The sequence below is a fragment of the Hemitrygon akajei genome, chromosome 10 (genome assembly GCF_048418815.1).
Source record: "Hemitrygon akajei chromosome 10, sHemAka1.3, whole genome shotgun sequence".
Taxonomy (NCBI): domain Eukaryota; kingdom Metazoa; phylum Chordata; class Chondrichthyes; order Myliobatiformes; family Dasyatidae; genus Hemitrygon; species Hemitrygon akajei.
Window position 1 is genome coordinate 117,769,816 of NC_133133.1, and position 22,550 is coordinate 117,792,365.

The window sequence follows — 22,550 nt, forward strand, 5'->3', positions numbered from 1 at the left end:
GAAATAGTGCGAGAATCGAGAAAGCAGGAGATGGGAGGAGGCCGAGAGAAATATATCAGGAAGAGACCAGGAGTTTCCTAAAGACAGTCCTCACCCCCTTCAGAAGAGCCATAAGGTTTGGCTAACTTTAAGAATGTTGAGAAACTAAACGGAAGCAAAAGTACACGGTGATATTCCTAACTCGAGAAATACTCATTATAATGTGGATTTTATATTACTTTGTTGTTCTTTATTTGCTCACTTACTCCTTTTTCCCCACCAAAATGAAAATATATGTGTAATGTGTATGTGTATATATGTATTTGTGTCTGTGCATGTATATATAGGAGTACACAGGGAAATCTTTTCTGTGTAATGGATTTGTTCACTGACTTTTATGAATATTGCAATGGGGGCCCTCAACTCACAAGTAGGAGGGGTTGTCCCCCACAGCTAGACATTTCCTCTAGCTCAACGCAGGGTCATCTACTAGAGACCTCAGCCTTGGAATCACACGTTTGTTGCCATTTTTGTTATTATTTGGGTTTCTTGTTTCTTATTTGTTCAGGGAGTAGATCGATTAAGTTTTTTTCTAATTTCAATAATACATTGACAGATAAATACAGATGGCTAAGGACAAGGTAAAATTCATTTCTTTTAATGTCAATGGGCTATTAAATCCAATCAAACGCAGGAGAATTTTATCCAATTTGGAACAATTTGATTCATACTGGGAAAAATGGTTTAACTACATGATGCCTCATAGGCCTAATTTTATTCTCACAAATCAATGAATCTGTTGTAAAAAAAAAAATCACTCCCTACTTGTACATAGTTCTTTCCTTTTGCTTTTTTTCTCTTTCCACTCTTTTCTATAAGTGTGTACCTCAGATAAGTACTTTGTGGAGATTTGTGATATATATGATATACATGTACAATGTCTGGAATACATCTTATGGAAATGTTTGTTTGATGATGAACTTCAATAAAAAAAAAATTACAAAAAAAAGAACATTGAGTGTAGAACAGTACAGCACAGGAACAGGTCCTTCAGCTGACAATGTTGTGCCGAACCAGGTAAAAAGTAAATTAAAAACACTCAAGCATTAATTCCTCCTGTCTGCACAGTGTCCATATTCTTCCATCTTCCTCACGTTCATGTGCCTATCTAAACATATCTTAAAGGCCTCTCATACATTTACCTCTACCACCATACCAGGCAGCACATTCCAGGTATCCACCATTCTGAGTAAAAATCCCCTTTGAACCTACCCCTCTCACTTTCAGTGCATGCCTTCTGGTATTAGATACTTAAATCCTGGAAAAGAGATACTCTCCATCTACTCTATGTATCTCGTAATCATATAAACCTTTATTAGATCTCCCCTCAGCTTCTGCCACTCTAAAGAAAACAACCAAGTTTGTCCAGCCTCTCATGATAGCACGTGCCCTCTAAACCAGGCAGTATCTTGGTAATCTACTTCTGCATCCTCTCCAAAGCCTCAGCATCCTTCCTCAGTGTTTGCAGTTTTCCAGAAGTAGCCTAATCAGACCTCTATAAAGTTGCAACATAACCTCTAAATTCTTTTTGAACTCAATGCCTCAACAGCAAGTATTCTATGAACCTTCTTACCCACCCTATTGATTGGTATAGCCAGTTTCATGGAGCTATGAACTTGGATCCCAAGATCTCTCTGCTCAGCAACACTGGGTCTTACCGTAACACTGTACTGTATCCTTGCATTTGCCCTACCAAGGTGCAACACCTCACATTTATCAGAGTTAAACTCCATCTGCCATTTCTCTGCACATATCTGCAACTAATCTATATCCTTGATGTATCACTGTATCCTTGAAGAGGCAGGTTAAATTACAATGTGGAGAAAGCATTTGGCTCAGTATGTTGATAGAAAAGACTTGTAGGGATAAAGGCCAAATGCAGGCAAATGGGAGTGGTGCAGGTCAGCATGAATGAGTTGAGCTGAAGGTCCTATTTCTGTGCTGTACAACCCTCGGACTCTAAAATGCAATATTCCCTCGGTCATGCCAATGGTATGTCATCTTAGATTTTTGTTTCAAGGAATACAAACTTTTAACTAGGAAAAGGAGTAGGCAATTTAGACTGCTAGTCAATAGGATCATGCCTCAACACCATATTCCCCAGTCTACCTATAGTCACCTTTTCACCCATTTGCTTATCAAGCATATATCCTTAAAAATATTCAGACTGCTTCCACAGTCCTTTGAGTTTTCAAAACTCATGATTCTGAGAGGAAATATTTTGTCTCGTCCATCTGAAATAGGTAACCCCTTAATTTTAAAAATTGTTTCCTAACTGTAGTGTTGGATTTCCACTCAAGGCCATATGTAGGTGCTGACAGGGAGACAGCATGGAATTTGGTTGGTTTGTGTTTCAACTGTAACAGTAAATTTAGAAACCCACAATATACTTCAGCTAATCAAAGTTCAAGGTAAATTTATCAAATTACATACATGGTCACCATATATAACCTTGAGATTCATTTGTGAGGGCATTCACAGCCAGTACAATAAAACAATAGAATTAATGAAAAACTGCCCACAGACAACCAATGTGCAAAAGACAACAAACTACAAATACAAAATAAAGCAATAAATATTGAGAACATGAGGTGAAGAGTCCTTGAAAGTGAGTCCATAGGTTGACTCTGATAGTCACTCTTGTGAAGCACCATCAAGTGTTTAATTGTATTAAAGAAGCATTATATGTAGGTGTATGCATCACATGATCACACTTTGGCTAACTTTCTACCTCAACTCCATTATCATATGTCTCACACCATAGACAGCAGCCATTCAGCCCACCAAGCTGATGCTGGTTCTCAAATCAATCCCACCCATCCATCCCTCTTCACAAATTAAGTGAAGAGGCCAGTTTTCTTTCACATACTGAGTCACAGCTTGCTTTTTCCAGCCAACTTAGTCCTGGAAAATACTATTCTAAATTCTTTACAGGAGTTATCAATAAATGCAGGCATAGGGTAGTAAATAGGACTAAGTGTTGCAGAACAGAATTGGGGCTCAATGAGATTTACAGGTAGATGTTTCGTACTTGGCATTGCTACCTGCCATACTTTCAAAAGTGCCCTTAGGTCAGCTGTAAGGTTATCTGCCGGGGATCACCTTTCATTGATGTTTTGCTCCCATATCGTTGGTGACTTCAACCAGGCCTATTTGAAGAAAACCCTGCCTAATTATCACCAGCACATTATCTGTAGCACCAGAGGTCTCAACCTGCAAGACCACTGCTACACTGTTGTAAGGAATACCTATCGTTCCTTCCCAAGACCGCAATTTGGCAAATTGGACCATTTGGTTGTACGCCTACTACCTGCAGTCAGACAGAGCTAAAAAGCAGAGCTCCAGAGATTAAGACAACTAAGAGGTTGTCGTGGGAGGCAGAGGAACAATTACAGGATTGCTTTTGAGTCTGTGAACTGGGCTGTGTTCAAGCACTCATCTGAGGATCTGAATGACCACACCAGGGTCATTACAGACTTTATTAAAACAGTTGTATCCCCATAAAATCATTCAGAGACTTCCCCAATCAGAATGAACAATGAAATCTGGAATTTACTGAGAGCCAGATCAGAGGCATTCAAGTCTGGAGATCAAGAATGCTACAAGTGGTGCAGTTATGATCTCTGGAAAGCCATCTCACAGACCAGGTGGAGATTCTGGATTAGACTGGAATCCACGAGGGATGCTCAACAGCTGTGGCAGAGTTTGAATGCCATAACCTCCTACAAAGTTAAATCAAGCAATATGGGGACACAGCAGAGCTTCACTTCCGGATGAGCTCAATGCCTTCTCTGCTTGGTTTGACCACCAGAACATGGAGGAATCATCGCACACCCCAACGTCTCCTGATGATCCTTTGGTCTTAGTATCTGAAGATGACATGCAGGCTGCCTTCAAGAGGGTGATCCAAGGAAAGCATCCAGTCCTGACAGAGTACCTGGCTGACTACTGAAGAGCTGTGCTGGTGTGTTCCTGGATATCTTCAACCTCCCATCTCAGAAGTGTGTGGTACCTACCTGCTTCAAGCAGGCTTTAGTCATACCAGTGCCCAAGAAGTACATGGTAACCTGCCTCAATGACTAATGCCCATTGGCACTTACATCCACAGTGATAAAGTGTTTTTAGAGGCTGTTATTGAAACATATCAAGTCCTGTCTGAGTGGCAGCTAGGATCTGCTCCAATTAGAGTACTGGAACAACAGGTCCAGAGCAGATGCCATCTCGTTGGCTCCTCTTACAACTCTGGAACACTTGGACAGCAAAGATGCATACATCAGGATGATCTTTATTGATTATAGGTCAGCATTTAATACCATCATCCCTTCAAAACTAAATCAGTAAACTCTAAGACCTGGGCCTCAGTAAACCCTTGTGCAATTGGAACCTGGATTTCAGCTCTTGCAGACCCCAAACAGTTTGGATTGGCAAAAACCTCTCCTGCACGATCTCCATCAGTACATGGGTGCCACAGGGCATGTGCTTAGCCCCCTGCTCTACTTGCTTTACACCAATGACTGTGTGGCTAAGTACAGCCCCAACACTATATTTGTTTGCTGGTGACACTACTATTGTGGGGCAAATCAAAGGTGATGATGAATCAGCATATAGAAGGGAGATAGAGAATTTGGCTGAGTAATGTCATAACAACCCCTCACTGAATGTTAGTGAGACCAAGGAACTGACCGCAGACTTCAGGAGAGGGAAACCAGAGGTCCATGACTAATAGGAGGATCAGAGATGGAGATGGTCAGTAACTTTAAATTCCTGGGTGTCACTATCTCAGAGAATGTGTCCTGGACCCATCATATAAAGGTAGTTGCAAAAAAAAAAGCACATCAGCAGCTCTACTGCCTCAGGAGTCTGTGTAGATTCGGCATGACATCAAAAAACCTTGACAAGCATCTATCAATATGGACTGACTGGCTGCATTATGGCCTGGAATAGGAACACCAATGCCTTTGAATGGAAAATCCTACAAAAGGTAGTTGATTCGGCCCAGTACATCATGGGTAAAGCCCTCCCAAACATTGAGCACACCTACATGAAATGCTGTTGTAGAAAAGCAGCATCCAAAGATCCTCATCACCTAGGTCATGCTCTTTTCTCACTGCTGCCACCAGGTAGAAGGTACAGGTGCCTCAGGACTTGCACTACCAGGTTCAAGAACAGTTACTACCCCTCAACCATTAGGCTCTTGAACAAAAGAGGATAGCTATACTCATTTATTGAGATGTTCCTACAACCAATGACGTCACTTAAAGGACTCTTTATCTTGTTATTTCATGCTTTTGTTATTTATTTATATTTGCATTTGCGCAGTTTGTCCTCTATGCTCTTGCTTTTTCAGTGATCCAGTTTACAGTTACTATTCTATAGATTTTCTGAGTGTGCCCACAGGAAAAGGAATCTCAGGATTGTATGTGGTGACATGTATGTACTCTGATAATTTACTTTGAACTATATCCAATGACTTGATCTCCCACAGCCATCTGTGGCAATGAATTCTACAGATACACCACCCGACTAGCTAAAGAAATTCCTTCTCTTCTCTGTTTTATAGGGATGTCCTATTCTGATGCTGTGCCCTCTGATCCTAGACTCCACCACTATAGAAAGCATCCTCTCCGATTTCTCTCTACATCCACTCTATCTAAGCCTTTCAATATTCAATAGGTTTCAACAGGCTCTCCCTCATTCTTTTAAACTCCAGCAAGTACAGACCCAGACCATCAAATGTGCCTCCTACATTAGCCCTTTCATATCGAGAATCATTCTCATGAACCTCCTTTGTGCAACTACAGATAAACTCACAATACTCCAAGTGAGGTCTGACCAATGCCGTATAAAGCCTCAGCATTAGATCCTTGCTATTCTAGTCCTCTCAAAATGAATGCTAACATTGCATTTGCCTTCCTTACCAGTGACTCTACCTGCAAGTTAACCTTTAGGGAATCCTGTTCAAGCACTCCCAAGTCCCTTTGCACCTCTGATTTTTGAATTCCCCTCTCATTTAGAAAACACTTTACGCATTTATTCACCAAAGTGCATGACCATACACTTCCCTACACTATATTCCATCTGCCATTTCTTATCTGTTCAAGTCCTTTTGTGGACTTCCTGCTTCCTCAGCACTAATAAGCTGGATGAACTCAGCAGGTTGGGCAGCATCCGTTGAAAGGAGCAATCATATTGTATGCAATCTTGGCAATCGTATGCAATCACCCAAATCATTAATGTACAGTATTGTGGAAAACTCAGGCACATATAAAATAAAACTGTTAAGCAATGATACTTTCAAAAATAATGAAATGAAAAGTTTCTAAATATCAGAAAATGTAAGTGAGAGAGAAAAAAAATTAGGTGGTCATTTCTTCTTTGAATCTCAAAGAACTTGCCACAGTTGTCTCATTTGCTTTTGCCTCTTCAGGTAATTCCAGACAGCCAGATGATGTTAAGGTCAAGGTTCTATGGAGGCCATACCATCTGTTGCAGAACTCCTTGTTCTTCTTTTCACTGAAGTGATTTCTTTATCACCTTGGCCTTTTGTTTGGGGTTATTGTCCTGCTACAGAGTGAAGTTGGGGCCAATCAGATATCTCCCTGATGGTATTGTGTGATGGATGAGAGTCTGCTTGTACTTCTCAGCATTAAGGATTCCATTAATTCTGACCAGATTACTAAACTCCATTTGCAGAAATGTAGCCCCAAACCTGTAGGGAATCTCCATTATGATTCATTGTTAGCTACAGACACTCATCCATGTAATGTCCTCCAGCTCTTCTATGGATAAACTGCCTGTCAAGATGTCAAATTATCATTTTTCAGTCCAAAGCATTTGCTGCCATTGTTCAACACCTCAGTCCTTGTGTTTTTTGTGCATTGGTGAGTCTCTTGGCTTTGTTTCCACTTCAAGGAATGGCTTTTTGAAGCAATCCTTCCATGAAGACCATTTCTGATGAGACTTCTCCAGACTTTAGAGGAATGTTCTTGGGTTCCAGTGGTTTTTGTGAGCTCAAAGCTGATAGCAGTGCTGGACTTCTGATTTCAAAGAGATGTCAGTCTGATGTATCTCTTGTCAGTTGCACTCAATTTCCACTGCAAATCTTCCCTGTCTCTTTGTGCTTCTTCAGAAGAACTTGGGAGAGACCTTGCTGATGTAGGTTGACCACCTTGTGTTTTGCTACTAATCTCCCTCTTGCCATGGTGATGATTTGAAGGTTAAACTGTCAATATATGCCACACACCCTCACCTTTTAGTTTAGTTATCCTTCACCCAGCTTGATACCTTCTACACTGGTTTTTGTTTCAGTTAATCAGTTTAGTTAATTCAACTCATTATGTCATTGATCATTAGCACCTGGTTGTTATTTTTGTTTAATTATGCATTGGGCTATATACCTTCAAAGTAATCAAGTTTTTAATTTGAAAAGTGGTCTATTACATCAAATGTTAATTTCTGTAACAAAATACAAAATTTTCTTTGTAACATTAAGTTTTTTGAAAAATTAATGTTTGGAAATCTTTTCTACAGACACACTAATTCAGAAGACAAAAAGAAATAAACAACTAAAACAAAGTTTGTATTAAAAAATCCAGGATGCCTAAGATTTTTGCACAGTACTGTACAACTTGAAAAGAAGTGGTCCTAATAGCAACTAATATTTTTTGCATTTTAGTATGTTTCTTGTAATACCATGGGCTCTTATCTTGATAAGAAGTCACATGTGCAACACCTTGTCAACACATCAGGACTGGCCTGATGAAGGGTCTCAGCCAAAAAAGTCAACTGACCTGCTGAGTTCCTCCAGCATTTTGGATTTACAGCAACTGGAAAATCTCTTCTAGAGCAATAAAAAAAAGTAAACATTTCAGGTTGACAAGCTTACATTTTGCTTTGGAATAATTGATGTTGGGTGATGAGCCATCAGTCTCTTGATGGCAAGTTAGGAGTACATTTATTGTAAGGTTTATATTTGGTGCCTTTTCTTTTAACTAATTAAATCTTATTAAAACACTTGCTTAATTAGAAATGATTTAGATAGCTAAATAAAAGTTCAGTAACTTAATTTTATCTTTATATCCACCAGTAGTGTTAGTGTGACTTTCTAATTCAAAGCCAGAGTAAAATTTATTATCAGAAGGGTCTTGGCCCGAAACATCGACAGCGCTTCTCCCTATTGATGCTGCCTGGCCTGCTGTGTTCCACCAGCATTTTGTGTGTGTTGTTGTAACAAGAGAAAGAGTTCTTTGAGTGACATCATTGGTTGTAGGAACATCTCAATAGATGAGTGTAGCTATCCTCTTTTGTTCAAGAGCCTAATGGTTGAGGGGTAGTAACTGTTCTTGAACCTGGTAGTGCAAGTCCTGAGGCACCTGTACCTTCTACCTGGTGGCAGCAGTGAGAAAAGAGCATGACCTAGGTGATGAGGATCTTTGGATGCTGCTTTTCTTCAACAGCGTTTCATGTAGGTGTGCTCAATGGTTGGGAGGGTGTTACCTGTGATGTACTGAGCCAATACCTCTGCCTTTTGTAGGATTTTCCATTCAAAGGGATTGGTATTCCCATACCAGGCCATAATGCAGCCAGTCAGCACACTTTCCCCTACAACATCTATAGAAGTTTGTCAAAGTTTTTGATGTCATGCTGAATCTTTGCAGACTTCTAAGGAAGTAGAGGCACAGTTGTGCTTTCTTTGCAATTACATTGATATGATGGGTCCAGGACAGGTCCTCTGAAATAGTGATACCCAGGTATTTAAAGTTACTGATCCTCTCCATCTCTGATCCTCCGATGAGCACTGGCTCATGGACCTCTGGTTTCCCTCTCCTGAAGTCTACAATCAGTTCCTTGGTCTTGCTGACATTGAGTGAGAGGTTGTTGTTATGACACCACTCTGCCAAATTTTCAATCTCCCTTCCATATGCCGATTCATCACAACAAACTTGAATATGGTGTTGGAGGTGTACTTAGCCACACAGTCATAGGTGTAAAGCAAATAGAGCAGGGGCTAAGCACACAGCCCTGTAGTGCAACTGTGTTAATGGAGTACATGTTTTTGTCAATCCGAACTGACTGGGGTCTACAAGTGAGGAAATCCAGGATCCAATTGCACAAGGGGCTATTGAGGCCCAGGTCTTGGAGTTTACTGATTAGTTTTGAGGTGAGGATTGTCAGAAACGAGCCACGCTCCCGAATAATGGCTTCAAGACAAATTCAAGGAAACAAAGTTTATTAACAGTTCTGCAGAGCTGGGCCCCTTCAGAGAAGGGAACCCTGAACCTTACAGGGCAGCAGGTTTTATCCTTCTTCCTTACCACCCCTCCTCCCTGACTCGGGAGGTACATAGTCTTATCCCATTCCATATTTGGAGTTGTTTTTTTACACGTTTCTGTAAAACAATAGTCCATATCTCAGGACTTCAATGATTCCACAAACAGTTAATTTTGTCAAGGCTTCTGCATTCATAATTAGATCACACTTGTTTACAGACTTTAACCCAGACATAATTAAATCACAGTTGTCCCTAGACATAATTAAATCACATTTGTCCTTTGACTTTAACCCGGACCTGTCAGAAACGCACATCTTAATTTTGAATCTTACAATAAATACCACCCTTTTTCTTTTTAAGATGTGCGTTTCAGCTAGCATTTCTCTCACTCCCAGGGGGCCCACCTTCTTCTTTAATAGCATAAGTTTTAGCTCGTTTGTCCCATGATGGGGAATCGCTACTGCCTGGAGCTGGAATATACTGCGCCTGATCAGTGTTCGTATACAAGGAATCAAACACGGCAAAAGTAAGAGAATCATTAGACTCCCGCCTGCTACTAGGAGAGTGGTGCGCCACCAACTACCTCCCAGTAGCCCGTCTAGCCAACTTATGTTCCCCAGGGATCTCCAGGTTTGTACTGGCACGTGGGCCAGTTTCCGAATTTTGTCGGATATTTTTAACACGGCCTTTCCACTGTCGTCTATCTTAAGGCAACAGTTTGTAAGATTGAACTTCCCACATACCCCGCCTTCAGAGGCCAATAGGTAATCCACAGCCAGCCTGTTCTGGTATATTGCTGTTCGCATCTGACTCTGCTGTTTTGCCAACAGCTCCAATGCCAGTGCCGTTTGATTGGTTATCACTTCCACCACCGCCTGCAGTCTAATAATTCGGTTTAACATGTAGACAGAAGTGCGATACCCCCACGACCCATCCTGGGCCCAGGTCGCTGGCCCATAGTATTCAATGATGCGAGCCGGTGGCCACTCATCACCCCACTCGCCCACCTTTATCTCCCGTGTTTCTCTCCTTAATGAATCAAACAGCTTAATTCCCAGCTTCCGGTCACCCTCCTGATGCAGGAGGAAGAACTCCGGTCTTATGAGACCCAGGAAGCAAACACCCGCCCAATCCCACGGTAGTTTGGTATACGCCTGATTACCGCAGATCCAGAATAACCCCTCCGGGGCAAATCCTCCTTTCTTTGCTTCCTTCCATACTTCCCTGACCCTGGGGACCCCTTCGTACGGATTCGTTCCGCTGCACTTCCAGAGTTTAGAGCTGTTTCCTACGGCCTCGCAACTGCCATTCGGTTCTCTGGTTATGTACCATGCTGGCTCCTCTGGCCACCAGGTAACATTACCTTCCCTCTTTGCTAATTTAATGCTTCGACAGGGACTTTCTCCCACCTTTACTTTCCCCTTACTTTCAACACATACTTGTCTCTCCGGGTAATTGGTCAATTTCCACCTTTGCTTCTTCCGGTCTGGGACATTTGTCCAATTGTGCGCAAGCAATTCCCACACACTCAAGCTCTCACCCCTCCACGGCCACTGTTCACTCATGTGCGGTCCCCCACAGACCCAACAACTACTCACATTTAGGCTCGTGGCAATCCGAGTCGCTAAGTCTATAAAGAGGTTCTCTTTAACATCGGGGAGGACTATATCTTTCTCTATCTCCTGATATATAGACGGGTCCGTGGAGACCACTGCCGCCTTCCTTTGCTCGCGCTCTTCCGCCTCCTTTTTCTTCTCATCTTGTATTATAATCTCCTTTACCTTATCTGCATGTTCCTTAACCAGTGTAGATGGGATGTCCCACTGCCCTCCCTTGTTTATACACAACCACCGGTCTTTCCTGGGACAGCTGAGACTTCTCATGGTCCCCCCCTGTCCCATGTATCCTTTATTATAGACTTGGTAATAAGGTTTACTATTCTCCCAACATGTTTCTCTCTTGCTTAGATCATAGCATCAATCATTCACATGCGAGTGGGATACGAAGGATCCAGGGAACACCCTCTGCCCCACTCGTACCACGGTTCTGCACTTGTCACATTTCCCTTCAATTTCCCCGACATATAGAATCAAATATATTACAGTCAATAATGTTACAGTCCACATAGAGTTCATTTTTGCTGCCTTTTTAGCCTCACCACCATCGGTTCTTCACCGGGAACACAGGTCCACTCAGTGCGGCTTTCGGGCTTCACCAGTCCTTTTACCCTGGATGCGTGTGTCCACCCTTTTTCTTTTGTCCGTACAGCCGCCTCTGTTGTTAGCAGGACCTGGAAAGGGCCTTCCCACTGTGGCTGTAACTTCTCCGGCTTCCAGGTCCTTACCAGAACCCAATCTCCAGGCACGATCTGATGTAAAGCAAAATCGAGCAGCGGAGTCTGGGCCAAGAGACCCTTTTTCCGCAGTTCTGCAAAGGAACGGGACAAGGCCAGTAAATTGTTCTTTACAAATAAATCACCCCCCTGTAGTGTGGGATACCCCTCTATTTTATTCCAATATGGCAGTCCAAAGAGCATCTCATAAGGAGATATTTCTATATCCTTGCGGGGTGCAGTTCGTATTCTCAAAAGGGCAATAGGGAGACACTTAGTCCATGGTAGTTTGGTTTCTAACATCAACTTGGTCAGTTGTGCCTTTAGGGTGCTGTTCATTCGTTCTACTCTTCCCGAACTCTGGGGATGCCACGGGGTATGGTACTTCCATTCGATATCAAGTGCATCGCAAATTAACTGGTGCGTATCTCCTTCTTGGTAAGTGGTAGTGACATTCCCGTTATTCCAGCTATCCTTTCTGGGGTAATGCATCGCTGTCCTTTACTGACCCGGTGTCCCAGATACCTTACTTCCTTTTCTACAAATTGTAACTTTTTCTTTGAGACCCGTAGCCCCTGCTTCCCCAGGAAGTTCAGTAGTCTGATGGTGTCTTCCTGCACCCCTTCCTGTATTGGCCCGGATAGTAATAGGTCGTCCACATACTGTAGCAGTTGGCTCTCTGGAGCACATTGGAATTCTGCTAGTACTTGCTCCAAGACCTGCCCAAATAGGTTAGGTGATTCGGTGAACCCCTGTGGCAGGACCGTCCACCGGAGTTGTCTTTTCCGCCCCGTCGTAGGATTTTCCCATTCGAACGCAAACATGTCACGACTGTTCTCTTCTAGCGGGCAACTCCAGAAGGCGTCTTTTAGATCTATTACACTGAACCATTCATGGTCAGGGGAGATCTTACTCATCAGTGTGTAAGGGTTGGGCACTACCGGGTATCGTGTTTGGACTACTGCATTTAGGCCCCGCAGGTCTTGTACCATCCGATAAGTCCCATCTGACTTTCGCACCGGGAGTATTGGGGTATTATACGGTGACATACATTCCTCCAGTAGTCCGTCAGCGATCAGTCCTTCAATCACCGGCTAGAGCCCTTTTCTTCCTTCCATTGAAATAGGGTACTGTTTTCTCCGTACTGGCGAACTGTTAGGTAATAGTGAGATTTGCAAGGGGGGACGTTCAAACCCCCCCCGGTTCCCTTCCTGGTACCATACCTCCGGGCTTATTTTCCTATCGTCTTCTTCCCTGAGGGCAAACAGCTGTACCATTATCTTCCCGTTCCTGGGCACAGTCCCGATGCCTAGCCTGACTTGCAGATCCCGCCCGAGCAGGTTGAATCTCGCAGAGGGTAACAAAAGTAGGTCCTGTCCCGTTACCCTATCCTCATGTTCAATTTTCACGTTTTCTATAACAGGTATTTGTATTATTTTGCCTCCAATACCGGATACTCCCATTACATTTGTTCCGGTTCGGGCGCCGGGAGGTATCTGGATTACGCTAGATCTTTCGGCACCCGAATCTACCATAAAGGTTGTATCTGACCCTTGGGGACCTACTTTTAAATTTACCAGGGGTTCCTGCCGATAATTCATCCCCAAGGGGTGGAACCCCCGACCTCCCTAGTCTTCATCTTCCATCATGGCATACGAGTGCACTTCCCGTCGGTATCTGGGGCACTCGCGCCTGAAGTGTCCCTCTTCGTTGCAGTGAAAACATCTTAAAGCCTTCCTTAGCCCTCCTCCTTGCTCCTGGCTACTACCTCAATCCAACCATGGTCCCTGTCTCTCTCTACTATCTGCGGTTACTTGTCGCACCATTATCCTTGCCGTCTTCTTTTGTTTCTCTTCATCCCTTCTTACAAACACTTTCTGTGCCTCCCTAAGTAGTTCACTTAAGGGTTTAGTATTCCAATCTTCTAGTTTTTCCAGTTTTTTTTCTTATATCTGGCCATGCTTTCGATACAAATTCAACACGAATCAGCTGTTGGCCAACCTCCGTCTCAGGGTCTTCGATTTGCGAAGCGGTAGGGGGCACATATGGGGCGGCAGGTGGTCGAGCACCTCCCATGTATTCTTTTTCTGTCCCCCTTCATTTATCGTTTTCAATTTATAACTATTTGTCGTTGGTAACCAGCATAGGGCATAATCACTTTCTTCGGGTTTAACGTTAGGTTTTGAATTCACGTACAGATTAAGGGCTTGTTGTACCCAATCCTCGCTAGACCCGAATTTAGGCCATCACACAGGCGACCCTTGGATCGGCTGGCGGGACCAGAATTCACAGTACTGTATCATTTTTTCTTTGACTTCCCTTTTCGCCTCCCATAATCCCAATTTTCTAACATCCGTCCCAACGGACTATCAGGGGGTACCCCGGGGTATTTTTCATCATTGGCGCCTGGATTTCCTTTACCCTTTTCTCTCTTAGACCCCTTATTCCCCATCTCGAGGACTTGCCTGGTTCCAATCCACCCGCAGGCACCCCGTAATTCCACAATTCTCGTGCACTACGTCTCTGCAGGAATTTAATTTGAATGTGACCCACCTAGCTCGGTCACTCCTGTCCAATTCCGGAACCTGTATTACCGCGATCGCCCAGGAATTCACCTGCAGGCACCCCGCAGTTCCACGATTCTCGTGTACTACGTCTCTACAGGAGAAATCACCTGCAGGAACCCCGCAGTTCCACGATTCTCGTGCACTACGTCTCTACAGGAATTTAATTTCTTACCTGAGTCCTGTGCACAGAAATTACTCGATCGCTCACTGTCTCAACTGCCTCGACAACCCCTCTTTGTTTCCTTGAGTCCGCCGAATATCACTCGCTCAAGCCGCGGGGGGCGACGAGCAAGGAATCAGGGACTGCCGAACTCGGCAGGGTGCACCTTCTCCGATGTCCTTCCTTGCCCCCCTCACGGCTGGAGTGTGGATCCCGGACGAGCGCCCCAAGTTGTCAGAAACGAGCCACGCTCCCGAATAATGGCTTCAAGACAAATTCAAGGAAACAAAGTTTATTAACAGTTCTGCAGAGCTGGGCCCCTTCAGAGAAGGGAACCCTGAACCTTACAGGGCAGCAGGTTTTATCCTTCTTCCTTACCACCCCTCCTCCCTGACTCGGGAGGTACATAGTCTTATCCCATTCCATATTTGGAGTTGTTTTTTTACACGTTTCTGTAAAACAATAGTCCATATCTCAGGACTTCAATGATTCCACAAACAGTTAATTTTGTCAAGGCTTCTGCATTCATAATTAGATCACACTTGTTTACAGACTTTAACCCAGACATAATTAAATCACAGTTGTCCCTAGACATAATTAAATCACATTTGTCCTTTGACTTTAACCCGGACCTGTCAGAAACGCACATCTTAATTTTGAATCTTACAAGGATGATACTAAATGCTGAGCTGTAATTGATAAAGAGCATCCTGATGTATGGAACTGTGCTGTCCAGATGTCCAAGGTTGTATGAAGAGCCAATGACAGAGCATCTGCTGTAGACCTGTTGCTCCCATAATTTGTGGTAATAAGCAGAAGCAGGACTAAGGATTTTTCCTTGACTGTAAAATTTCCACCACAGTATCACGGGTCTGCATTTCAGCAGATGATTTAGAAGTCACTGCCCAAGAGAACTGAGATGTATACCTAAGGCTGAATTTGATGGATTACTGAATGTTTAGGAACTAGGCAGAGAAAGTAGAGAGGAGGTGGAAAGCTTTCTTGAATGGTGGAGCAGGGTCAAGGGACCATGTACCTTATGCCTTGTATTATGTTCTTAAAGAGAAAGATTAGTTTTATTTCTCACGTGTACATCAAAAGATCAAAATATAAAATGCAGGCAATACGAAGATAGATTGAGGGGCAGGTAGTGTTGAGTAAGTAGCGAGTCCGCAGAAAGACTTGGATACATTAGGAGAATGTACAAAGAAGTGGCAGAGGAATGTAGTGTAGGGAAGTGTATGGTCACGCACTTTGGTAGAAGGAATAAAGGCGTAGAATATTTTCTAAATGGGGAGCAAATTTAGAAATCAAAGGTGCAAAAGAACTTGGGTGTTCTTGAGCATGATTTCCTAAAGGTTAACTTGCAGGTTGAGTCAGTGGTAAGGAAGGCAAATGCAATGATAGCAATCATAATCGAGAGAACGAGAATATAATAACAGTGATGTAATGCTGAGGCTTCATGTGGCATTGGTCAGACTGCATTTGGAGTATTGTGAGCAGTTTGGGCCCCTTATCGAAGAAAGGATGTTCTAGCACTGGGGGACAGTCCTGAGGGACTTCTTAAGAATGATCCCAAGAATGAAAATGTTCATACTTGAGGAGCATTTTATGGCTCTGGGTCTGTACTTGCTTGAGTTTAGAAGAATGAGGGGGGATCTCATTGAAACCTATCAAATATTGAAAGGTTTAGATAGAGTGGATGTGGAGAGGATGTTTCCAGTAGTGGGGGAGTCTATGACCAGAGGGCACAGCCTCAGAATAGGAGGGTGTCCCTTTAGAACAGAAATGAGGAGGAATTTCTTTGGCCAGAGGGTGGTGAATCTGTGGAATTCATTGCCACTGGCGGCTGTGGATGCTGAGTCATTGAGTATATTTAAAGTGGAGGTTGATAGGCTCAACCTTTGATAGGTAAAGGCATCAAAGGTTAAGGGGAGAAGGCAGGAGAATGGGGCTGAGAGAGATAATAAATCAGCCATGATGCCTTTAGGTGGAGCAGACTTGATGGGTCGAAAGGCCCAGTTCTGCTCCTATGTCTTATGGTTTAAATCAAAGCAGTGAGGATTGTGCTGGACAACCTGCAAGTATTGCCGGACTGCTAGCACCTACAAAGCATGCCCACAACTCACAAACCGTAATCATACATCTTTAGAATATGGGAGGAACCCAAAGCACCCAGAGAAAACCCACACAGTCACTGGAAGAATGTACAAACTCCTTACAGGCTGTGGCGGGAGTTGAACCTTTATCAGTGATCACTGGCTAACTGCTGCACCACTGTGCCGCCCCAATTTATCTTCGTAAATTAATTGTTTCCATAACTTTTTTATTATATATCTCATTCTCCTGATGCTAATGTGAGGGTCTACTATTTATCCTTAATATTGTACATTATTTGTGTATTAATTAAATACTTAACTTATAAACAAGTTAGAAATATTGCAGCTACTTGTTTACGCTGATTTTTTAAAGTTTCTTTTTTAGCAGCAGAGCAGAGGCTGAAGTCATCAGCAGTGTGGAATTCCAATGTGAAAAAGGATGTTGAACTTCTTCATAGGACTATCGCATTTTTGCAGTGATGAAGTCGTGCAGCAAGTTGGTGGAAAGATATACATACATCAATAACTTACTTAATTTCATCTGAAGTTTATACAATTTTTGGAGTAAAATCAATGCTAGGATGTTGAAGTAAAGAAAGAGATGAAAGCTGTGCTAATGTAAACCAAACTTTGGAAATATTTTTTAAATTTTCAGCAATACCTAATGTGAATGAATATTTAAACATGGTGAGGAGCTATGAGAGAGAGAGAAATGAATATCTTACACAAAACCCTGAATGTATTTACAGACCACCCATTGAGGTACTTCTCTTTTCAACACTGGAAGATTTTCAAAAAGAAAGGAAGTATTTGGAAAAGAATGTATTTCCAATTTTAAGTGAACTCTGTAAAACCAGAAGAAGCTGCTTTAAAGTAGTAGATGTACAACAGACTCTGCATGAGGGACATCATGATCTAAACACTGACTCCCTCCAGCTAAAGATAACACTAGACTATATCACCAAACACTCACCTTCCCTCATATGCTTGTTAGGTGAAAGATATGGTGAATATTGCACAACAAGCTTTTCAGTGGGAGGATCAGATGTGGCAGGTTTATCCAAGCTCGAAAGAAATTTGTACATCGCAGCAAAAAATGGTTATCCTTGGATATTGGTTGAAAATTACCGAACATGCAGTCTGATGGAGCTTGAGATAATTGAGGCAGCATTTTTAAATGACTCTCAGTTCAGCTTCTTTTACATCCGAGATCCTCAGTATCTTGATGACCTACTCCTGAGTGTCCCTCAGTATGAAAGATGGATGGTGGACCATACCTATAAAAGCAGAGATCATTATGAGGAAAGGAAAGTATGGGAGTTGAAGGAAAAAATAATCAGTAAAGGATTACCCGTCAAATTTTTTAGGAGAATTGAAGAATTGGGAGAAGCAGTCTTGAAAGACTGGAGAGATGCCATTGATAAGCTGTATCCCATGGATTTAGTTCCTTTGAATACAGGTAAGTGTATCTCATGTTTTTTTTTGTAAGAGTCTTACGTACGGTTCTCTCCTTAGTTGTTATTATAACTTCTTTCTGGTGGTAGTGGAGCCATTTCTAAACTATAAGGAATGGAAATCATACTTCAATTAACACTCAGGGGTAATAAAATTAATAAGCTCCATGTCTACATTTTAATGACTGTCCTTCCAGGTGAGGCATCACTTCTCTTGAGAATCTACTGGGGTTGTCTATTGTGTCTGGTGCTCTCAATGCAGCCTCCTGTACATTGGTTTCAATAAGTACATTTAATGTCAGAGAAATGTAAACAATATACTTTCTGAAATTCTTTTTCTTTGCAAACATCCACGAAAACAGAGGAGTGCCCCAAAGAATGAATGACAGTTAAATGTTAGAATCCCAAAGCCCCCCCCCCAGCACCCTCCACCGAGTACTTAACTGTGTAGCTATGCATCAATAAAGACACAGACTTGCAGTACCCCATAAATTACTCGTTCACCCAGTAATTTGACATACCACAGGCTCTCTCTCTCTTCCTAATAAGGGATAAAGAGGTGTCTCCGTTTCACAGTGAGAGGGGAGACATAACAAACAACTGGTTGATTTATGATGTTAAAAGTCTGTTGCATCACTTTTTCCAAGTTCTACATCCAGAGAGTCAGCTCCAAGGCGCAGAACTCCGGACACACAACCCACGGCAGCTAACCCCCTGCTCCCAATGTTCCATGTTCTCCCACGATGCCTCAGTCAGCAGCACCGACCTAGAATCAGCTTGTCTCCATAGCTAGGAAAATCTGGCACCCTGCTAGTCTTCCAGGCCGCGTCCTTGAGATATCAAAAAGTGGCCGGTCGTGAGGCCCTGAGAGCGGGTCCCATTCCTGCAAAGAACCAAAGTCAGATTGTAACTCCAGGTCAAGGTCTTCAAAAGAACCCTGAAAAGGAAACCTTGGTGAGAGCCGCTGTAAATTGGGAGACCGCTTTGTCAAGCACCTCTGCTCCATTCGCTAAAATCAGAACTTCCCAGTGGCCTAACATTTTAATTATGATTCCTATTTATGTTCCGACATATTATTCCATGCTCTCCACTTGCGACATGATAGAGGAGTAACATCTTTTATTCTGTCTGGGTAACCTTCAACCTCAAGGCATGAATATTGATTTCTCCTTCCGGTAAAAAAATGTTCCCTCCCCCATTCCTCTTCTTCTATTATCCACCCTGGCCTCTTACCTCTTCTCACCATCCTATCACCTCCCCAGTGCCTTTCCTCCTTCCCTTTCTCCTTTTTCTTTTTCAGATTCCTTTATTTCCAGGCCTTGACCTATCCCAACCATGTGGCTTCACCTGTCTCCTTCTAGCTATCCTTCTTCCTCCACCCCCCCACCTTTTTATTCTGGCATCTTCCCCCTTCTTTTCCAGACCTGCAGAAGAGTCTCAGCCCGAAACATCAACTTTGCTTCCATGGATGCTGCCTCACCTGCTGAGTTCCTCCAGCATTTTGTGTGTGTTGCATTTGATTCTTTATCCGTTGAGCCATTCTTAAAATGTATTGTATATTTTTTTTATGTGACAAGGGTTTCTGCCTCTAGCATCCTTTTAAGTCAATGAATTCCAGACTCATACACACTTGGCCGAAGCTTAAAAATAGATTCATACTATTTGCTCTATTTCAATGATAAAATATGCCTTCATAAACAGGATGGCTTACGTAACAAAATGGAAAATAATTATCTGGATGTAAGGAATTGGTCATGTGGCACAACATGTCTGTGCCAACAAGGATGAGATAAAACAATGTGTTACATATGTGTTAACAACATGTGCCAACCTTCTCTAATTGTTTACAATTGGATGTGGGAAAGTTTACAGTTGTTTGGTTAATTACTCTTTATCAGGTCATAATTATGTAAGTGAAAGAAGGAAGCAAGCTGTAATAAAATGCATTTATATCCCAGTAATTGATGTTATGTTTGTCATAAAATGTGTCTCATAACACATCTCCACTAATGTATAGTAAGGTAGTGTTTTAATGGAAAATAGAATGAAATTTACATTCTGACTTCATGGTGGCCCCCTTCTTCAGAAAATTCTTCCATTGCAGTTTTTCGTAAATTAGTGTTATTAATTACTTAAGTGATTGAGATGTGGTTTATACTTTTTGCTTACCTTCATAAGTCAGGAGATAGAATATATAAAATTTGAGATGTTATGTTGCAATTTTGCCAAACACTAGTTAGACTGTCCTTGGAATATTGTTCTGGTTGCCACACTATAGGAAAGATGTGATTGCATTGAGAGTGTGGAGGAGATTTGGCAAGATGTTGTCTATATTGGAGGACTTTAGTTTTTGGGGAAAGCTTGGAAAGGCTGGGCTTGTTTCCTATGGATCAAAGGAAGTTGAGGGGAATGTGGAGTTGGTGGAACCAGATACAATCACTATGCTTCAGAGACATTTGGACAGGCACTTAAGTAGGCAACAAAGGATGTAGATTAGTGGTCACCAACCCGTCGATTATGATCGACTGGTCGATCTTTGAGACTTTCCCAGTAGATCCTGAAAAAAAATGAAAAATAAATACACAAATACTGTTGAGAGATTGCTTCCGGGTTATGGGGTTTAGTTCTGTTCTTTCTGCCCAGTGCGCATGCGTGTAGCTCCCCCGCACTGCACAGTGTAATTCAGTGGTCCCCAACCACTGGGCCGCGAGGAAACAATATGAGTCAGCTGTACCTTTCCTCATTCCCCGTCACGTCGACTGTTGAACTTGAATACATGCAAGGTCATCAGTCGCCTAAACGCAGTGACACCCTCGTGGCTGGGATCACTGGCCGTCTTGTGCGGCCGGCGGGAAGTGCCGTCACTACTGGCCTGGAGCGTCGACAGAAGGACACACCTTATAGCACCCCGAATGTTCGTGGGGAACCCGGTGTTAAAATATTCGCAGACAATCTAATTCGGGCTCAGGGTTTCGTAAGTAGCAGAGCAGCTACTTTGCTGCGATCTACTGAAACAAACTATTTTTCGGCCGATAGATCCTACGGGGGGAGGGGGGCATGCGTCCTGTCGCACTCATCGCCCGGTTGGTTGCTCTCACCGGACTGCGACCGCCGTGGCCCCAGAACGGGGACCTCCGGCCCTGACCTTGTCCTCTCACCCCACCCACGACCAGCCGCACCTGGCCAAGGTGTCTGGCGGCGGGGAAGTGAGAAGCTGCAGTTTGGACCAGGAGGCTGTCTAATGAGGCAATGAAGCCCTCAAAACTGCTTCAGGACCTTGAATCCAAGCACCCTGCTCTCAAAGACAGCCGCGTCGATTTTTTTCAGCGGAGAAAACGTGAGCAAGCGGGACAGAAGCTAAGGGCCGAGAGCTGCGAAAACTAAATTGCGGAATAGACTGGACATAAGGAACCCCCTTCGAGTATCACTGTATTCTGGTCATGTTTAACATTCCCCCCCTCCCCCCCCCCGCCGTCGGCCGTTCCGCAAGAATATTGTCAATGTTAAACTGGTCCGTGGTGCAAAAAAAGGGTGGGTACCCCTGGTGCTCATATATTATTTCTACTTCCAGGTTGCGGGGTTTTACTTCCAGTCTTTTCTGCCCCAGTGCACATGCATGTAACTAATCGATCTGGGGCTGATCTTGCCTTTCACTAAGGCCGAGGTAGGGGATCTTGGGCTTAAAAACGTTGGTGAAAACTGATGCATCCCAGAGTGCTTAAGGAAGTAGCCCAAGAAATAGTGGATGCATTAGTGATAATTTTTCAAAACTCCTTAGATTCTGGATTAGTTCCTGAGGATTGGAGGGTGGCTAATGTAACCCCACTTTTTAAAAAAGGAAGGAGAGAGAAACCGGGGAATTATAGCCCGGTTAGCCTGACATTGGTGGTGGGGAAAATGCTAGAGTCAGTTATGTGATAACAGCACATTTGGAAAGCGGTGAAATCATCGAACAAAGTCAGCATAAATTTGTGAAAGGAAAATCACTTCTGACAAATCTTATAGAATTTTTTAAGGATGTAACTAGTAGAGTGGATAGGGGAGAACCAGTGGATGTGGTATATTTGGATTTTCAAAAGGCTTTTGACAAGGTCCCACACAGGAGATTAGTGTGCAAACTTAAAGCACATGGTATTGGGGGTATGGTATTGATGTGGATAGAGAATTGGTTGGCAGACAGGAAGCAAAGAGTGGGACTAAACGGGACCTTTTCAGAATGGCAGGCAGTGACTAGTGGGGTACCGCAAGGCTCAGTGCTGGGACCCCAGTTGTTTACAATATATATTAATGATTTCGATGAGGGAATTAAATGCAGCATCTCCAAGTTTGCGGATGACACGAAGCTGGGCGGCAGTGTTAGCTATGAGGAGGATGCTAAGAGGATGCCGGGTGACTTGGATAGGTTAGGTGAGTGGGCAAATTCATGGCAGATGCAATTTAATGTGGATAAGTGTGAGGTTATCCACTTTGGTGGCACGAACAAGAAAACAGATTATTATCTGAATGGTGGCCGATTAGGAAAAGGGGAGGTGCAACGAGACCTGGGTGTCATTGTACACCAGTCATTGAAAGTGGGCATGCAGGTACAGCAGGCGGTGAAAAAGGCGAATGGTACATTGGCATTCATA

The 22,550-nt window shown here is 43.1% G+C and overlaps 1 protein-coding gene across 3 annotated transcripts in view; it reads left to right on the forward strand.

The window, feature by feature from the left end:
- Positions 1-22,550, forward strand: part of LOC140734609 (putative tetratricopeptide repeat protein 41) — an 84,339-nt gene that overhangs the window by 2,356 nt on the left and 59,433 nt on the right. For 2 of the 3 annotated variants that reach the window (XM_073058818.1, XM_073058820.1), the window contains exon 3: positions 16,854-17,927. In XM_073058818.1, coding sequence (XP_072914919.1) covers positions 17,153-17,927 — 775 coding nt within the window. In that variant the 5' untranslated portion in view covers positions 16,854-17,152. The remainder of the gene's footprint in view (positions 1-16,853; positions 17,928-22,550) is intronic. The other variant, XM_073058819.1, reaches the window with a different exon arrangement.